Raw genomic sequence first — 14982 nt, forward strand, 5'->3', positions numbered from 1 at the left:
CAACCCGCGGCCCGTCCCTCCCCCCAGCGCGCAGGAGGCGCAGCTGCGGGGAACAGCGACGACTCGCCCCTCTTCCTTCTCGCGAAGGTGCGGGAGATTTTCGGTCTCGTAAGATAGTACCTCCTGCTCATCCGCGCCACTTGCGAGTGGTTGAGAGGGGCCACAAGCCCCATGAAAAAGATGGAGATTTTGTTTAAGGCAGTGTGCGTCGTCTTCGATGGCCACAGGCCTTATAATTGGCCACCTGGAATTGCCGATCCCTGCGTCACAAGGAAGACGAGGTCCTCCACCTCCTCACCTCGCATCACATCGACATTCTTTTTTTCACGGAAACCTGGCTTCACCCCTACCTCCCCCTCAACATTCCAGGTTTCCCAGTCCACAGGCACGACCGGCCTGGCCGGGCAGGGGGCGGGGTGGCGCTGCTGGTCCGCGCCAACTTGCGTCACCAAACCTGCGCTCTACCCCCCTGGACCTGACAGAGGCTGTGGCTATTACTCTGGCGGGCGAATTAAAAAAACCACCCTTGTTTGTGCCTACATTGTCCCTGACAGACTCCTTCCCCTCCAAGACCTGGGCTGGAATTCTCTAACTTTTTGCTGTCTTTATTTAAAGATGGTTAATGTGTAACCCTCTTTACGAGACGAAATGGTATTCTTTACCGCAAAGCGTCACTCTGTCTGTCTTTGAGTGGACTCCTGACTATCTTTATATTAAGACAGGCTTCTGTTGAATCTTTATGAGCAGCAACGTAAATACAATGGCCGCCGTATTTATATTATGTTGTTGAAACACCACCAATAATACATGAAATTGCTGTTAATTAATTGTGTACATTTAATTTTTTTCCAGTGAAGTGTGTATACATAATGAAATGGCATCGATATTGAGACGGTTGGACTTAATTGACGACATGGAGAGACAAGAGGGGCGTCAAAAGATTAAGCTGCTGCGACGGGGAATTCGGGACGTCCTAAATCCATTCACAGAAATGGAAGAACAATTCAGGGTCACTTACAGGTTACCTCCTGTCTTACCACTAGAACTAACACAGATTTTGAAGCTGCATTTAAGAAGGCCGATGCGAATAACGTGCATTTCGGAGGAAATAAAAGTAAGTAATTTAAGGTTAGTTTTATGGCAGTATTCAATTATTCGCAGTCGAGAGAAAATATTCTATTTGAACCTTATCCTTCAGTGTGTTGTTATTATGTTGTGTAGTGTCAGATGTGTATGTGACTTTTGTGGACTCCAGCTAATATTAGAACATTATGAAAAAGATTGAATGTGCACTTGTGTATTCGAACAACATTAATGCTGTCAACACATAAAATCCAAATGTGAAGGTGGAGAGAAGAGCAGCAATATGGGTGATTAATGAACTGCAGATGTTATTCTTTTGCTTGTGATGCCGTTAGAAATACTATTAAAAGTACAGTAACCAATATAATTATTTACAGGTACTCATTGCTCTTCGATTTTATGCAAGTGGCTCGTACCAGAAGTGTGTTGGTGATAGCGTGCTGACGTGTGTAAGCCAACCCTCAGTTAGTCGAGCCATCCGAAATGTCACAAGGGCAATCAATACTGCCATGTTGAACAACTGGGTTTACTTCCCAGAAAATGAAAACGAGTTGCAACTGAACAAACAAAGGTTAGTATTGTTTCATAACAAATCTTTTATGTTTTGGTTTTTCCTAACTTTAATATCAGTAGTTTTGTTGAAACTGTAACATTTATTGGAACATGTAGCTTAATTTAAAAATTTCATACTTTAATCGTTTACTAACCTGTCTTTACTCTGTGTGTGTGTGTGTGTGTGTCCGTATGTGTATGTGTACAAATAGCACACGGACTTGGCACTAAAATAATGAAATACAACATGAAAAGCTGGTTTACGAGTTAGGTAAAAATCCCCCCCCCCCCACTTCCCCCTTCCAAAAGAATTGCTAGTGCATTGTACAAAAGGTTATTATAGTGGTAGTCTGCTGGATACACATAATACTTAAGTTTGTTGAGAGGAAAATAGTGACATTTGTTTTCCAAAACAGAATCTTTAGTGATAGATAACATAACAGTTTCTAATTCCAGCGATCATTTTTTATAACTGAAATAGTAGTTTTTACTTATGTATCTCTGGATAAGAAAGGCCTATGTCCTTAGTTACACAGGGCCGAGCTTAAAATATTAGTGACTTGAGCTTGCGCCAAAGAGTATTTGTGTTAACCCTTTATAAGGCAGAGGGAAATATCTTCCCATTCAATAATTAATCGTGTAACAGGCCAAGGAAATATTATTCCCAGTTGTGCATTGTGCTGCTATCTTATGGTGTCCAGACAAACCAGTGTAACATTAGGAAAGTGCGCATATATACCTTCTATTGTTGATGTATACATTGTTCTATGGCGACTACAGTAGTGTTGTGGAAATGGATAGCTGATATTTGAAGGTAAATAATATTGCAGTAGATATCTACATGACTTTTAAAGTTATAATATGATAATTATTTATACTTTACCTGTTTTATGAACCGAGCTACAAGTGAAGAAATTTTAAGATTATGTAAGATACAATATATTTATTTGTTGTATGCATGTGGGAAAATATTTCCCAGCACCCACATGTAGAACCAAATTTTTTTAGAATGTAGTAAACAATGCATTTCTGCAAAATAAATAAAGCTCACCGAACTAATTTCTAAATGTAAACTGTTTAAAATATGCAAATACACAGAATATTAGCTGTTATACCTGTAAAAAAATCGATTGATTTGACAGTTGGAATAAATGCTGACCAATTATGGTTTCAGATCATGGCATCTAAGAAACTAACTTCAGAAGAAGCATTAGCCCTATATTTTTCTTTGCCTGAAAATGCAAGTGAATCTGAAGAAGATGGTGACACTTCAGATGAAGATGAACCTTTTGTTCCAGTAGCAACTAGAAATGAAGCACAACAATCTCCATCTTCTTCGAGTGTCTGTGACCCAGGAACTTCTACGCATACGCCTCAAACAAGAGGTTTTGTCCAGCAACAACAAAAAATAAATGAAAGCCAAGAGAGGGCAATAACAAAGTCAGCAAATAGGCCTACGTGCAGACAAACTCGTGGCCTACAACGAAAATCAGATGAAATGTTAGATGAAAATCTAAGTAGGGTTAGTGCAGGCCAAGTTTCTTCAGATTCAGAATCTAGTGAGTCAGACGAGTGTGTAGTTCAGAGTAATGAAGAAATATGGTCCCAGAATGTACCCCAGTTTTATGAATCTTTGCCAGATTTTAGTGTACCTGTGCAACCTAGAATACAGTCCTTAGACTTGGTTGAGTGTAGCAGCCCAGGAGAATTTTTCTGTGCCATTTTTGACAATGAACTCTTTGAGCACCTAGTGTCTCAAACAAATACATATGCAAAGCAAAAACAGTTGGTCCACTGGACACCATGTTGTGTTGAGGAAATGAAAGCGGTGTTTGGCGTGTTGTTGCTAATGGCTGTTCATGTGTTACCATCATTAGACCATTATTGGTCTTCAGACCCACTCTTCAGAGTTGAATCAATTTGTCAGACGATGACTTGTAAAAGATTTAAAAAAATCTTAGAAGCATTGCACTGTAATGATAACACAAAGGCCAAAAAGCGTGGAGAAGAAGGGTATGATAAACTGTACAAAATACGGCCTGTATTTTCTGTTCTTCGATCTAAATTTGTGGCACTGTATACTCCTTCATCATGTCACTCAATTGATGAGTGCATGATACTCTTCAAAGGGCGGTCTTGTATGAAACAATATATGCCACTAAAACCAATCAAACGTGGGTACAAAGTGTGGGCGAGATGTGATCCACTAACTGGTTTCATGAGCGATTTTGATTTCTACACTGGTAAGGGAACTGAAGTACATGAACAGGCATTAGGTTCAACACTTGGTTCAAGAGTAGTTACTAAGCTCTGTTCCAGTTTGTTTGGCAGCCAACAACCTACTCTGATTGTATTCGATAATTTTTTTACTTCTGTAGAATTACTGGAGATACTGTATCAGAAGAATCTCTCAGCTGTGGGCACTGTTAGGCAAAACAGACGAGACTTACCACCACTACTAAAGAAGAAGAACAAGTTAGCAAAAGGAGAGCATGTTTACTCAGTGAAAGCTTTTGTGTGTGCAATTCAGTGGAAAGACAACAGGCATGTAAACATCCTATCATCTGCACATAATCCTCAAGATATTGTCGAAGTGAAACGTACACAGAATGATGGTACAAGAACTTTAGTCAAATGCCCAAAAGCAGTAAGAGATTACACTATGTATATGAGAGGTGTAGATCGTTTTGACCAGATACGTGCAACATACACTGTGTCACGTCGTTCCAGAAAGTGGTGGCACCGAATTTTTTATTTTCTGGTAGATGCTGCACTTGTGAATTCGTTCATTTTGTACACACTTTCTGGTGACAGAGGTCAAATTTCATGCAAACATCTTGACTATCATATCAGTGTTGCAAAGCATTTGATTGGTAATTTTTCTTCTCGAAAACGGAAAGGTCCTATTTCTGCCAACTATTTGAAAAAACGCTTCCATAAAGATGGCAAACCCCTTGGAGTTCCTTTAGAAACTAGGTTTTCAAATGTTGGTGTACATCTACCTGTTGAATTGGCATCATTCAGAAGATGCAGACTGTGTTCCTCCAGTAAACACGAAAAAAGGACAAGAGTTGGTTGCAGTCAGTGTGATGTACCACTCTGTAGTGTCCCGTGCTTTAAGACATTTCATACAAAGTGAAGAATTTTGCTGGAACATGAAAAAAGCAGTTAAGATTTGTGTCTTTTTGTAGGCCATGGGAATATTATTCCCACTTGTTAAATATTTGAGCAGGCCATGGGAAATAATTTCCCATGCTATTTTGAAAAAACTAACGCAAAACATTGTTATATAAGGGTTTTGTGTATGATACTATTTCCACTGTATTGTAAATAAAGTAATAAAACTGTCTAAATATAACATTTCATAGTACTGCCTTATAAAGGGTTAATAGTGTTATTATTGTGTAAATCTTTCATTTATGTATTTTGTGGTGTTTTTGAATTGTCTTTTTTAATGTAGTCAAATTTAATATGATAAGCCACTACACACTCATTGTAATTGCTTAGGTTCATGGAAACAACAGGCTTTCCAGGTGTAATGAGAGCAGTGGACTGCACACATGTTCTCATTATTTCTCCAACTGGCGATGAGGAAGCAGTATACGTGGACAGGAAACACAACCACTCCCTTAATGTTCAGCTTGTGAGTAGAATATTTTCAGTTATGTTTACTTCACGTGCTGTATTTTCTTACAGCTCAGTAAAAGGTCAATAGGTATATACTATTTAGAATTGTAGTTAAAAACATTTGTTCAATTTATATACATTACACTTCTTTTTTACATTTCCTAAATTTTACATGTATTTGTTGTGGTTCAGTTTGCTGTATTTGCATTAATAGTTCGTTTTTTTCCTTTAATAAATTGTTTCTATCTTTTATAAAATCAGTTTTTAAATAACACTTCTCACATGTTGCTTGGTAGTAATATTCAGTGTTATAGACATTCATGCCTCAAATTATGATACTAAACTTCATCATTGCAAGGTACTTGTACTTACACACTTTCTATGTTAAATGTAATAAATTAATATGACCAACAGATCTGCAATTACGACATGCTTGTCATGGATGTCAACGCCAGATATCCTGGCAGTACACACGATGCAGCTATCTGGAGGCTGTGCAATGTGAAGAGGACTTTGATGAGGCGCTACAGAAATGGAGACACCAATTCATGGATACTGGGTATGCCAACTTGAGGTGCAAATACGGGAATACAGAATGGTGAAAAAGTTAACAGTTTTGTTTTATATTTTGTAGGAACATACATGTCTTAAGTATGCCAGCAATTTTTAAACATTTTGGGGTGGCTGAAAGAAAGTTGTAACCAATTTCTAATAACAAATGCAGAATGATATTTTTAGATAGGGAATTTGCCAGCAGCTGGGGATTCAACAACTAAACGTAACCAATGACAATCAGATGGTTGTAGGTACCCACAGAATAGTGCTTGTAGACAGAAACACACACAAGGATGGCACATTTTCACGCGGATGCACAACTCACAACGTTTCAATGGTTTAACCCATCTTCTAGTCAAAGTTCGTGTTTTGAAATGTGGCATGGGCAGCATCAGCATCTCATAACAAGAATTTTAACTCCTGCTACACCACAAGAGTAGTTAGGTCTTTACCTCCTTCCTACAACAGTGCAAAGCTAAGGCGCTGGGAAGTGGCCCATCAATACATTACCAAGTCCAGACAGTTACCAGCCTTAGTATTCAATTGTCGTTAATCGCGCACCGGCGTGAAATGTGCCATCCTCGTGTGTGTTTCTGTCTACAAGTGCTATTCTCTAGAGTACATGAAACCACCTGTCCTCTGTCTTATGCAGTCAGTAGCCTAGCGGCCTTTAAGATATCTGTTTGTTCGATATCAATCAGGCATGCTATTATGACCATGCAAGCTTGGCAACATCATTTACATACTCAGTTGGCTCCAACTTGTAGGGGGTAACATTACTACATTTTATCTATGTTAGCAATAAAAATATCACACACGCTGAAATGTAACCCAATAGTCTGGTATATAATTATATGTTTAACATATATAGTTGTAGTCAATCGTTCTAAATGCTAATTTATTTAGAAACATAATCAGCAAGAAAAGAGGGCTAGTTCAATAGCTTTATAAAAAATTATATTTTTGTTAGCCAATTAATAATTTGTCTAGATCTACCTGTTCTTGATTTTTTTAACATAAGTATGAGATATAAAAGCAAGTTTCATAAGTAGTATTTCTCCTTTGTATTGAATCAATATCTACGTTGTGTATATTATTTACATAAATAACAGTTAAAGTAACTTGGAATGTATGTGTTGATATTACTGTGATATTAATTTAATTGTAAGTAATGTCTCCTTCAGAATTCCCTTCATGATTATTTATTTTTAGGTTTAAATTTGAAATTAAGGTTTTATATTGAGTGCTATGAAAGCTTACTGTTATATTTGTGACATACCCAAAATTAACAGTGATTTAAACATTTCTGTGGATAGCAAAATTGATTAACAAAAGGGTGAATATTTTTTTTTAATTTTTTAATAGGTGATTCTGGATATCCACTTGAACCGTGGTTACGGACACCAATTCTTCATGCTCCAGATGGAACGCCAGAAGCAAGATACACGACGGGTCATTGTAGTGCTCGATGTGCAATAGAGAGATGTAACGGGTTGCTCAAAAGTAGATTTCGATGTTTATCGAAAGCTAGGCAATTGAATTATGCACCACACACTGCAGCACTAATAGTCAATGCATGTGTGGTACTGCACAACTTTTGTGTTAGAAACAAATTGCCTCTGTATCTCACTGTTGGTGAACAACCAGTGCCAGACATCGAAGGGATTTACCAGGATCAATATGAGGCAGATCATGAGATTGATATTCAAAATGATGGACGACAGACAGTTGATCTCCTTTATCAGGAGATATTTTCAGTAATTTATTAAGTTAGCAAAACTATATAAGTAAAGATATTTTTCAATAATGTGATTTTTAATGTACTTACTAAACAATCCTGGGGGTCAAAATTTTCCATATTACCATTTTTAATAATAAAAAAAAACAGTTATGTAATGTTTTGTGTGCTATGTACACATTGAATACAAAATGTTGCAATCAAATTTTGAAGGAATGTTCAATACTTTGCTAATTGTTTTAGTATCGGCAGTTTTCATTGTAGATAAAATAGATAAAATACTTACCAACTTTTACAATCTCTAGAATAAAAAGTATGTACAGAAGTTTGGGCTTGTGTACACTTTTAAAAACAAGGTTTAATTTACTACTTTTGATAATGTAATGGAAGTTGTTACGGCAGCAGATTGTACATTTCTCATTTACCATGTGTGCACTCCGTAGGGTGTGCGATCACATTGGTCACGTGTCCCCTCAATACTGCAAACTTTTATTTACCTATTTTGTTACTCATTATGTTTGCAAATGTGCTACTAACAGTTTGCTTCACATCAGCAAGTGTTTTCACCATGCATTTATGACTAATTTTGTTACCAGTGAGGTTTATGGGTTTGTGGAAACTGTTTAATTAAATAAGACTACGAAATTGTACTGTTTTCTTTTCATATGTTTTGTGTAAGTAAAAGTGCGCTAAATTATTTTTTATACTGCAAATGCAGTTCTTTTCAACTGATTGCCAGCACTGTAGTGAAAAGTAATACAGTAAAACTCTGTTAAGAAGTTTTTGGGACTGTAAAATGTAAACTTACTAACAGGAAAAACTTATTAAACTGGTACAATTTCTTGTAATACCAGATATGGTAAAAATTATTCAAACATATAACGTTGCTGTTCACAATATTTCATAATATTTATAGAGAAAGAGGTTTCACTGTATGCAGCACACTATTAATTATATTTGGGCAGTCATTCAACCCCTAATTCACTCAATATGTAGATCCAAGATATAATCTACTGTCATGCGAGGGAGATTGTATCACAGTCAGATATCAAATTTAATTTAGCCATTAGTATAAGAAAAACTACAGTACTCATGCTAAGCAGTAACAATAAATAGCCACTGGTTTGAAGTATGTTGTAGTTGCTGTTTACGTGAGGCATGTACAATTTTTAGGTACAAATATAAATCAATTGTGATACGTGCTTCTGCGATTGTTCTATGTATGTGTGTATCTTTCAAATACCAACCTGTGAGTACTCATCTTTGGTATATCCTGATAGACTACTTGCATGTGTATTTAAATGAATTATCATTGTATGTCTTCTACATTCCGTTCAAATAATGCACACAGTTCAATTTGGATGCCAGTAGCATACTATGCAGACTGTTCCTTCGAACATCTGTTGCATAGTACTTTTGATAAATACTGATAGAAATACGACAATATACCTTTAATAAAGTACATACATGCATCAAAGTGACTAAATTGATAAACGTTTATAAAGAATTATTTTTATTACCGTATTGGCCCACATGTAAGGGGACCCCAAATATGTGAACTGCAGTTTCAGTAGGCCAAACAAATACAAAAAAATTGTTTGTAGAAATTGTGGAGGTGTAACATAAGATAGGGTGAGTAGAAAACGGTCTGTCTGAAGAATTGTTATATGTAAAATGTTTGGCATAAATAGATATACTTCTTTATGACATTTACCAGTATTATTTTAAGCTAATTTCATCAAAGTACTTTTAGTTGACTATTCTTTGAGTAGAATGTTTCTATTCATCCCGTTTTACAGTAATAGACATACCTTTTGTGGTAATAAATATTTTCTGTATTTACTGATGTGCAGCAATTAAGGTAGGCCTACATACATTACTTGTTACTAGAAAACCAATTTAAATTACTCCCACTAGCCTTTAACCCAGGCCTCAGCATAGCTCGATTTACTTAAAAAAAAATTGGCAAAGTTTAATACAGTATTTATGGATTAAGTGCATTTCATACTTACGAAGGGAATCAAAATTTCATTTTTGTAGTAAGAAAGAAACTAGACCTCTTTGCATATTCTGCTATAGCTGGACATTTCAATACTCACAGAGTTAACTAACCACATACCATGAAAAATCACAAAATATTTTGCAGAGGAAGTTTTAAAATTTCAAAGTTGAACGTATAAAAGAGAATGATCAAGCATTTATAACATTTGGGCTTAATGTCTGATGCAAAGCCTCACAATGATTCCTGCTTAACTGTAAGTCAACTATGTTGACAAATGAACTATTTACATGTGTATTAAATATTTGCATGCCAGTATTGTAAGGAAAATATCAAGAACTGCAACATTTAGGCAGTGTTTGCTTTTTCATAATTGGGTATATAAATTCATTACATACAAGAAAATTAGTCCAAAGCCATGGGTTAATGATGGTAAATGCCTTAAAAGCTATTAATACACCTGTGTATTATGTAGGAAATGTATGTATTGCATATTACAGTATAGGTAGGTGTATGTCACAACCAAATTTTCAGATCCATGAAAAAAACTTGAATAATTAGATATATGGTGTTGGCAGCACTTATTACCATTACTCATGTAAATTCACCACGTATATTTTAATGATGTCTAAAGTTTGGTGTTACTTGCCACGATATTAGGTTTTCCAATTGTTTATGCTTCACTAAGAAAAATATTCATTTTGCCATTATTGCAGAAATTGTGTGTACCTACAGCTACAGGACACGTCAACATTTAATTTTGGCACAATCACATAAGCAAATTTTATGAGCTCAACTATCTGAAGCAACTTTTTTGCTTAATTTTATGAGCTCAACTATCTGAAGCAACTTTTTTGCTTGTACTGTAGTGTGAAGTATATATAATTCATCCTCTAACTATAAATGTGATATTATTCCTCACATTAGGAAAAATTAACAAACCTAATAATGCAAGTCAATGCTGAACACTTAATGTATGTGGTAATACCAATACTGCATTACTTGCTATTCATTTCTTATGTTGTAGGCAGCACAAAGGAATGTCTGAAGCAAAGTATAAAAGAAAACCAACCATACTGGAGTGTTAATTTTATTAAATAAAATTATGAGTATAAACTTTCTTGCAAGGCAAGTTTCCTTTCTGCAACTTCTGCCCTGCGAAGTTGGGCATCAGCAATCTTCTCCTGTGCTGCTGCCAACCTTTCTAAAGCAACTCTCATTTGTCTTCTCTCTTCCAGGTTTGCCTTTTCAAGATTAACTATTTCCTCCCTAGCCAAATCTGATGCAGATTTATACATTGTTTTCTTGTCCTTTTGTTTACCTAAAATGTTATTTTGTTTATTAAACCACAAAACATTACAACTATAAAACAAATAATTTGAAAAACATTTATTCCCAAGTTGTTACATCAATAATGTCCTTAATTTCTTTCGAGAGAAGTTAGTGCTTCACAGCAAGGTTTTCAGCAGTAATGGCTGACATGATAGGATTCAGTAACAAAAGATTGATGAGCTGAGAGATGAATAAGAAAATTATGATTCAGCAAAATCTTGAATACCAAAATAATCACCAATGCAGTACTAATACACTAGAACCCAGATTTTGTGGATCCGGACAGGTGAGTCAATAAAATTTGTAAAACAAAATTAATACCAACTAATTTTGACAATTCTGCCAGACAAAAAAAAAATTGCAAAAAAAATTGAAGTTCTTTTCATTTATAAAAAAGTATAAAGTTTCATGTTTATAATAGACACTCGTGCAATATTCATGATATTCTTACATCACAAAAATTACTGTGGTGAAAGATTTCTTTCACCTCTGCCTATACAGTTCTGCAGCAGTGATCATCTGTGTTGTAGGTGGAAAAAATTAAACATCGTTACCGTTATTCAATGTGCATTCCTTACAGACAAAATTACGTACTATAATTATAGGTTTATATGATGTCTTCTTGCCTAAATACATTTTACGTACGCTTTTTGTGACATGCAAAAAGTTGTACAAAATATTACAACAGTGCTTTCTATCTGTCACAGTATGATATAGAGTAAACTTCTTCACAGTACTCCAGTATTTATTCTTTCAAGGAGGGGGTACATAAATGTGAGTTTCACCAAACACGTCAAGGAGCACACATTTCATTTACTGACTGGTTAAAAGCACAAAATGCAAATTCTGACATAACTTGAAACCTGACTAAGTAAGTACCACTGTTAAAAACCATGCTAGAGTGGGATAATACATTTCATGAACAATTTCACAGATTACTTTCTTTCTCAACGTGTTTATCAAAATGTACACATTTACACTAAAACTGTCGTCTTCAACAATTACATATTAAAAATTGATGATTTTGGAACTTTGTGAGGCAGTGGTATTTTAAATGCTAAGTGATAAATCATATACTGTATCTACTGCAACCAAATTTATTATGATGAATTAAAATTTTGGACAATAAAAACAAGTTTTATCAATTTTGAGGTCTGTCTCAGAGTTCATGTCAAATATGACTGCAGAAAAATAGTTCCACGACTGAAGATAGTGCAGCTAAATATGTATTGACTGTTTACAAATAAAATTAAAACATGTCCAAGCATAAAATTATGATTGTTTGGACTTGTATATAGTGTTTGTGAAATCGAATTTGAACTTTCCTGCGCTACGTCCTGCAGCTTCCAGGGACAGAGTGACTGTGATCGTTCGACCATCATGCACCAGGAAGACCCCTTAATCATACAGCTGTTGAAACACAAGACAAAACTTACCTACCAGAAACATGCTTAGACCTTGTCGTCTAGATGTGGATGACTCAAGTGTTTCCAACTGACGCGATTCATCTTCTACAGGACGAGACACACCAGAAGACAAACAATCTGTATCATTGTCCAATACATCCATTTGTAGAGGGTCCTCCATGGATACATGTTCGTAACTGAACTGTGGTAATTCCGCACAAAGACGATGGCATGAAACAAAGTTTTCCACCAGAAATTTAATTGAAATTTGTACACAATATATACATACTTAACAATATAACCTTCTGAATCCTATTGAAGTTAGTTTAATACAAAATCTTGAGAAATAACACAAATCTTGTTCTTCAACCTTATATTAAGTACTATCACATTACTGTACAATATGGCTGGCAAAGAAGAAACTATAAATTAACAATACGGTGCATAACTTTAAGGTTGTAAATATCTTACGTACTGCCAAGTACAGTGCATTTAGGTTAATGTTACGAATGACATCATGCAACTGTCAGTGGCAGAATAACAATCAACATTTACATATTTTATACATTATTCACAATGCTAGACAAAAATAAATTCCTTACAAACAAAAGCCTGAAACATTGCCCTGTTATGAATTTTAAAATCAGCCATCCCCCTTGGATATGAGAAAATTTTAATTGGGTGCCTTGTAAAATTTTGATGAAAATATCAAGTGTTAGTTCAAATGATGTAATGGAACATCACTGCAATTCGAAATGCATACTTATAAACATTTAACTATTATATTAACCAATGCACTTACATAATATTATGTAGTTTCATATTACAATACTGTAAACCATATACAGCACAGACGTGGCTATATCTCAATGCTTCATTAATTTGTACTTACATCACCAGAAGCAGGAACACCACTGATTCCATCCACACACTCCTTGCCAATAAGTTCCAGGAGCTGCTATTCTTGTGGGTTTAGGATTTCTTTCAAAGGACCTCCCCCTCCTGTGCCCATAGCATGTGCCTTAATATTCCTGGCCTTCTTTTTTGTTGCAGCTTTCCACAGTGTCCATGACTGAAATGTGCAGAAACCTAACTATATATATTTTACTAATAATTTTATAAAATTTTATATTGTGATCATTATAATATTTATTATTAAAATTTACTACTGATTTGACCATTTTTAACCATATTTTGTAATTTAAATTGGTTTATTACAATTTTATGTTTATTATCTATAATGTAGTTTTGTAATTTGTTTGTTAAAATGATTAGTAATTGTTGATTGTATGTAATCTTTTGATAATACTACTTGACTAATCCAATATTCCTGGCCTTCTTTTTTGTTGCAGCTTTCCACAGTGTCCATGACTGAAATGTGCAGAAACCTAACTATATATATTTTACTAATAATTTTATAAAATTTTATATTGTGATCATTATAATATTTATTATTAAAATTTACTACTGATTTGACCATTTTTAACCATATTTTGTAATTTAAATTGGTTTATTACAATTTTATGTTTATTATCTATAATGTAGTTTTGTAATTTGTTTGTTAAAATGATTAGTAATTGTTGATTGTATGTAATCTTTTGATAATACTACTTGACTAATCCAATACGGTGATGTTTTTTCATCACTTTACTGTATCTAACTGGATAACATAAATGAAATGAAATGAAAAATAACTGAACAAAGTCAAACCCCCGACTAGTTATTTTTTTGTAGATGTAAGTTATCTTTATTTACATGGATTATCCTCACTTAAATAAAATATATATATATATATATATATATTATTTATCTACCAAGACTTAAATACCTGAATAACATATTTCAGACAAGTAGGCATACAACCTTTTAACATAAGGTACATTTATTTTTTAACTTGCAATGTAGGGTACATGTGCTACGACTGGATGCATAGGAAACTAACCATTTATGTACCATGACTCGAGCTTGTCTTTTCTGTTTTAAATAAGTTATACTCTCTGCAATAGAATGATAATTTGAGTACGGTACTACATAAACACGTAAATGTTTCAATCTAGTGCCGAATTTCAATGCTACATTACATTAATTGCTTTGAAGTTAACTGCCGCACATGTTTAGATGAATGCTATCATTTTTACTAATGTCCTCTAAGTTTAGTTTTAATAATTTAATAACTTGTTACGCTAGGCAGCATGTACATCAAATAGCAATTAAAATTGACAAATCCTACTCTTCTGAATAAAGCAATTAGGTAGATGAGATTCAAATTTTAAAAAAAATGAGCTTAAAGAAGTGAAGCGTGAATAACTTGCCCATTATAAAAATTTCTGTATTGGGGTAGAGTGTTCGTCTAACAGTATTAGACAAATTAGTACCTACCTTTCGTAACTGGGAAATTGATTTTGGCGGACCACATGCCAGGCAATTCACCTTCTCTGTTAATTCAGCCCACATTCTCTCTTCTTTAATTTTTGTGAAAGTCGCCGAAAACTTCCCTCTCAAAAATTCTGGATGCATTCGCATAAAATCCAGCATTACTTCAAATTGCTTCGAAGTGGTCTTTCTAGCGCGAAACTTATTTTCCATGTTTACAGTTTATACATACTACCTTGCTCCGCCGAAAAGGAAGGATGCAAGCAAGATAGAAGGAAACAGCCAGAAATATTGTTTCGGTTAGTCAATTTTCGTGT

The 14982-nt window shown here is 34.8% G+C and overlaps 2 protein-coding genes and 1 long non-coding RNA gene across 3 annotated transcripts; 2 read left to right on the forward strand and 1 right to left on the reverse strand.

The window, feature by feature from the left end:
• The first annotated feature begins 2359 nt into the window (after positions 1-2359).
• On the forward strand, positions 2360-4993 carry LOC134536495 (piggyBac transposable element-derived protein 4-like). The gene is made up of 2 exons (XM_063376217.1): positions 2360-2449; positions 2810-4993. Exon 2 carries the CDS (start codon positions 2813-2815, stop codon positions 4772-4774), a length of 1962 nt encoding a protein of 653 aa, XP_063232287.1. The 5' UTR covers positions 2360-2449; positions 2810-2812; the 3' UTR covers positions 4775-4993.
• A 180-nt stretch (positions 4994-5173) lies between these two features.
• On the forward strand, positions 5174-9129 carry LOC134536546 (putative nuclease HARBI1). Its single transcript, XM_063376280.1, has 4 exons — positions 5174-5278; positions 5677-5821; positions 7183-7400; positions 9121-9129. Exons 1-4 carry the CDS (start codon positions 5174-5176, stop codon positions 9127-9129), a joined length of 477 nt encoding a protein of 158 aa, XP_063232350.1.
• Positions 9130-10702: 1573 nt separating this feature from the next.
• Positions 10703-13222, reverse strand: LOC134536496 (uncharacterized). Its single transcript, XR_010075794.1, has 3 exons — positions 13185-13222; positions 12323-12494; positions 10703-10875 (listed from the first exon to the last, which is right to left on the reverse strand). It is a non-coding gene; the product is annotated as an uncharacterized LOC134536496 (long non-coding RNA).
• Between the last annotated feature and the right edge of the window lie 1760 nt (positions 13223-14982).

The sequence above is a fragment of the Bacillus rossius genome, chromosome 11, assembly GCF_032445375.1.
Source record: "Bacillus rossius redtenbacheri isolate Brsri chromosome 11, Brsri_v3, whole genome shotgun sequence".
Taxonomy (NCBI): domain Eukaryota; kingdom Metazoa; phylum Arthropoda; class Insecta; order Phasmatodea; family Bacillidae; genus Bacillus; species Bacillus rossius.

Excerpts from the sequence above, each read along its gene's own strand:
- LOC134536495 (XM_063376217.1), top strand. The coding sequence starts at position 2,813 with ATGGCATCTAAGAAACTAACTTCAGAAGAAGCATTAGCCCTATATTTT.
- LOC134536546 (XM_063376280.1), top strand. The coding sequence starts at position 5,174 with ATGAGAGCAGTGGACTGCACACATGTTCTCATTATTTCTCCAACTGGC. Across the intron at positions 5,279-5,676 it reads ACTCCCTTAATGTTCAGCTT|ATCTGCAATTACGACATGCT; the intron begins GTGAGTAGAATA and ends TATGACCAACAG. Across the intron at positions 5,822-7,182 it reads CACCAATTCATGGATACTGG|GTGATTCTGGATATCCACTT; the intron begins GTATGCCAACTT and ends ATTTTTTAATAG.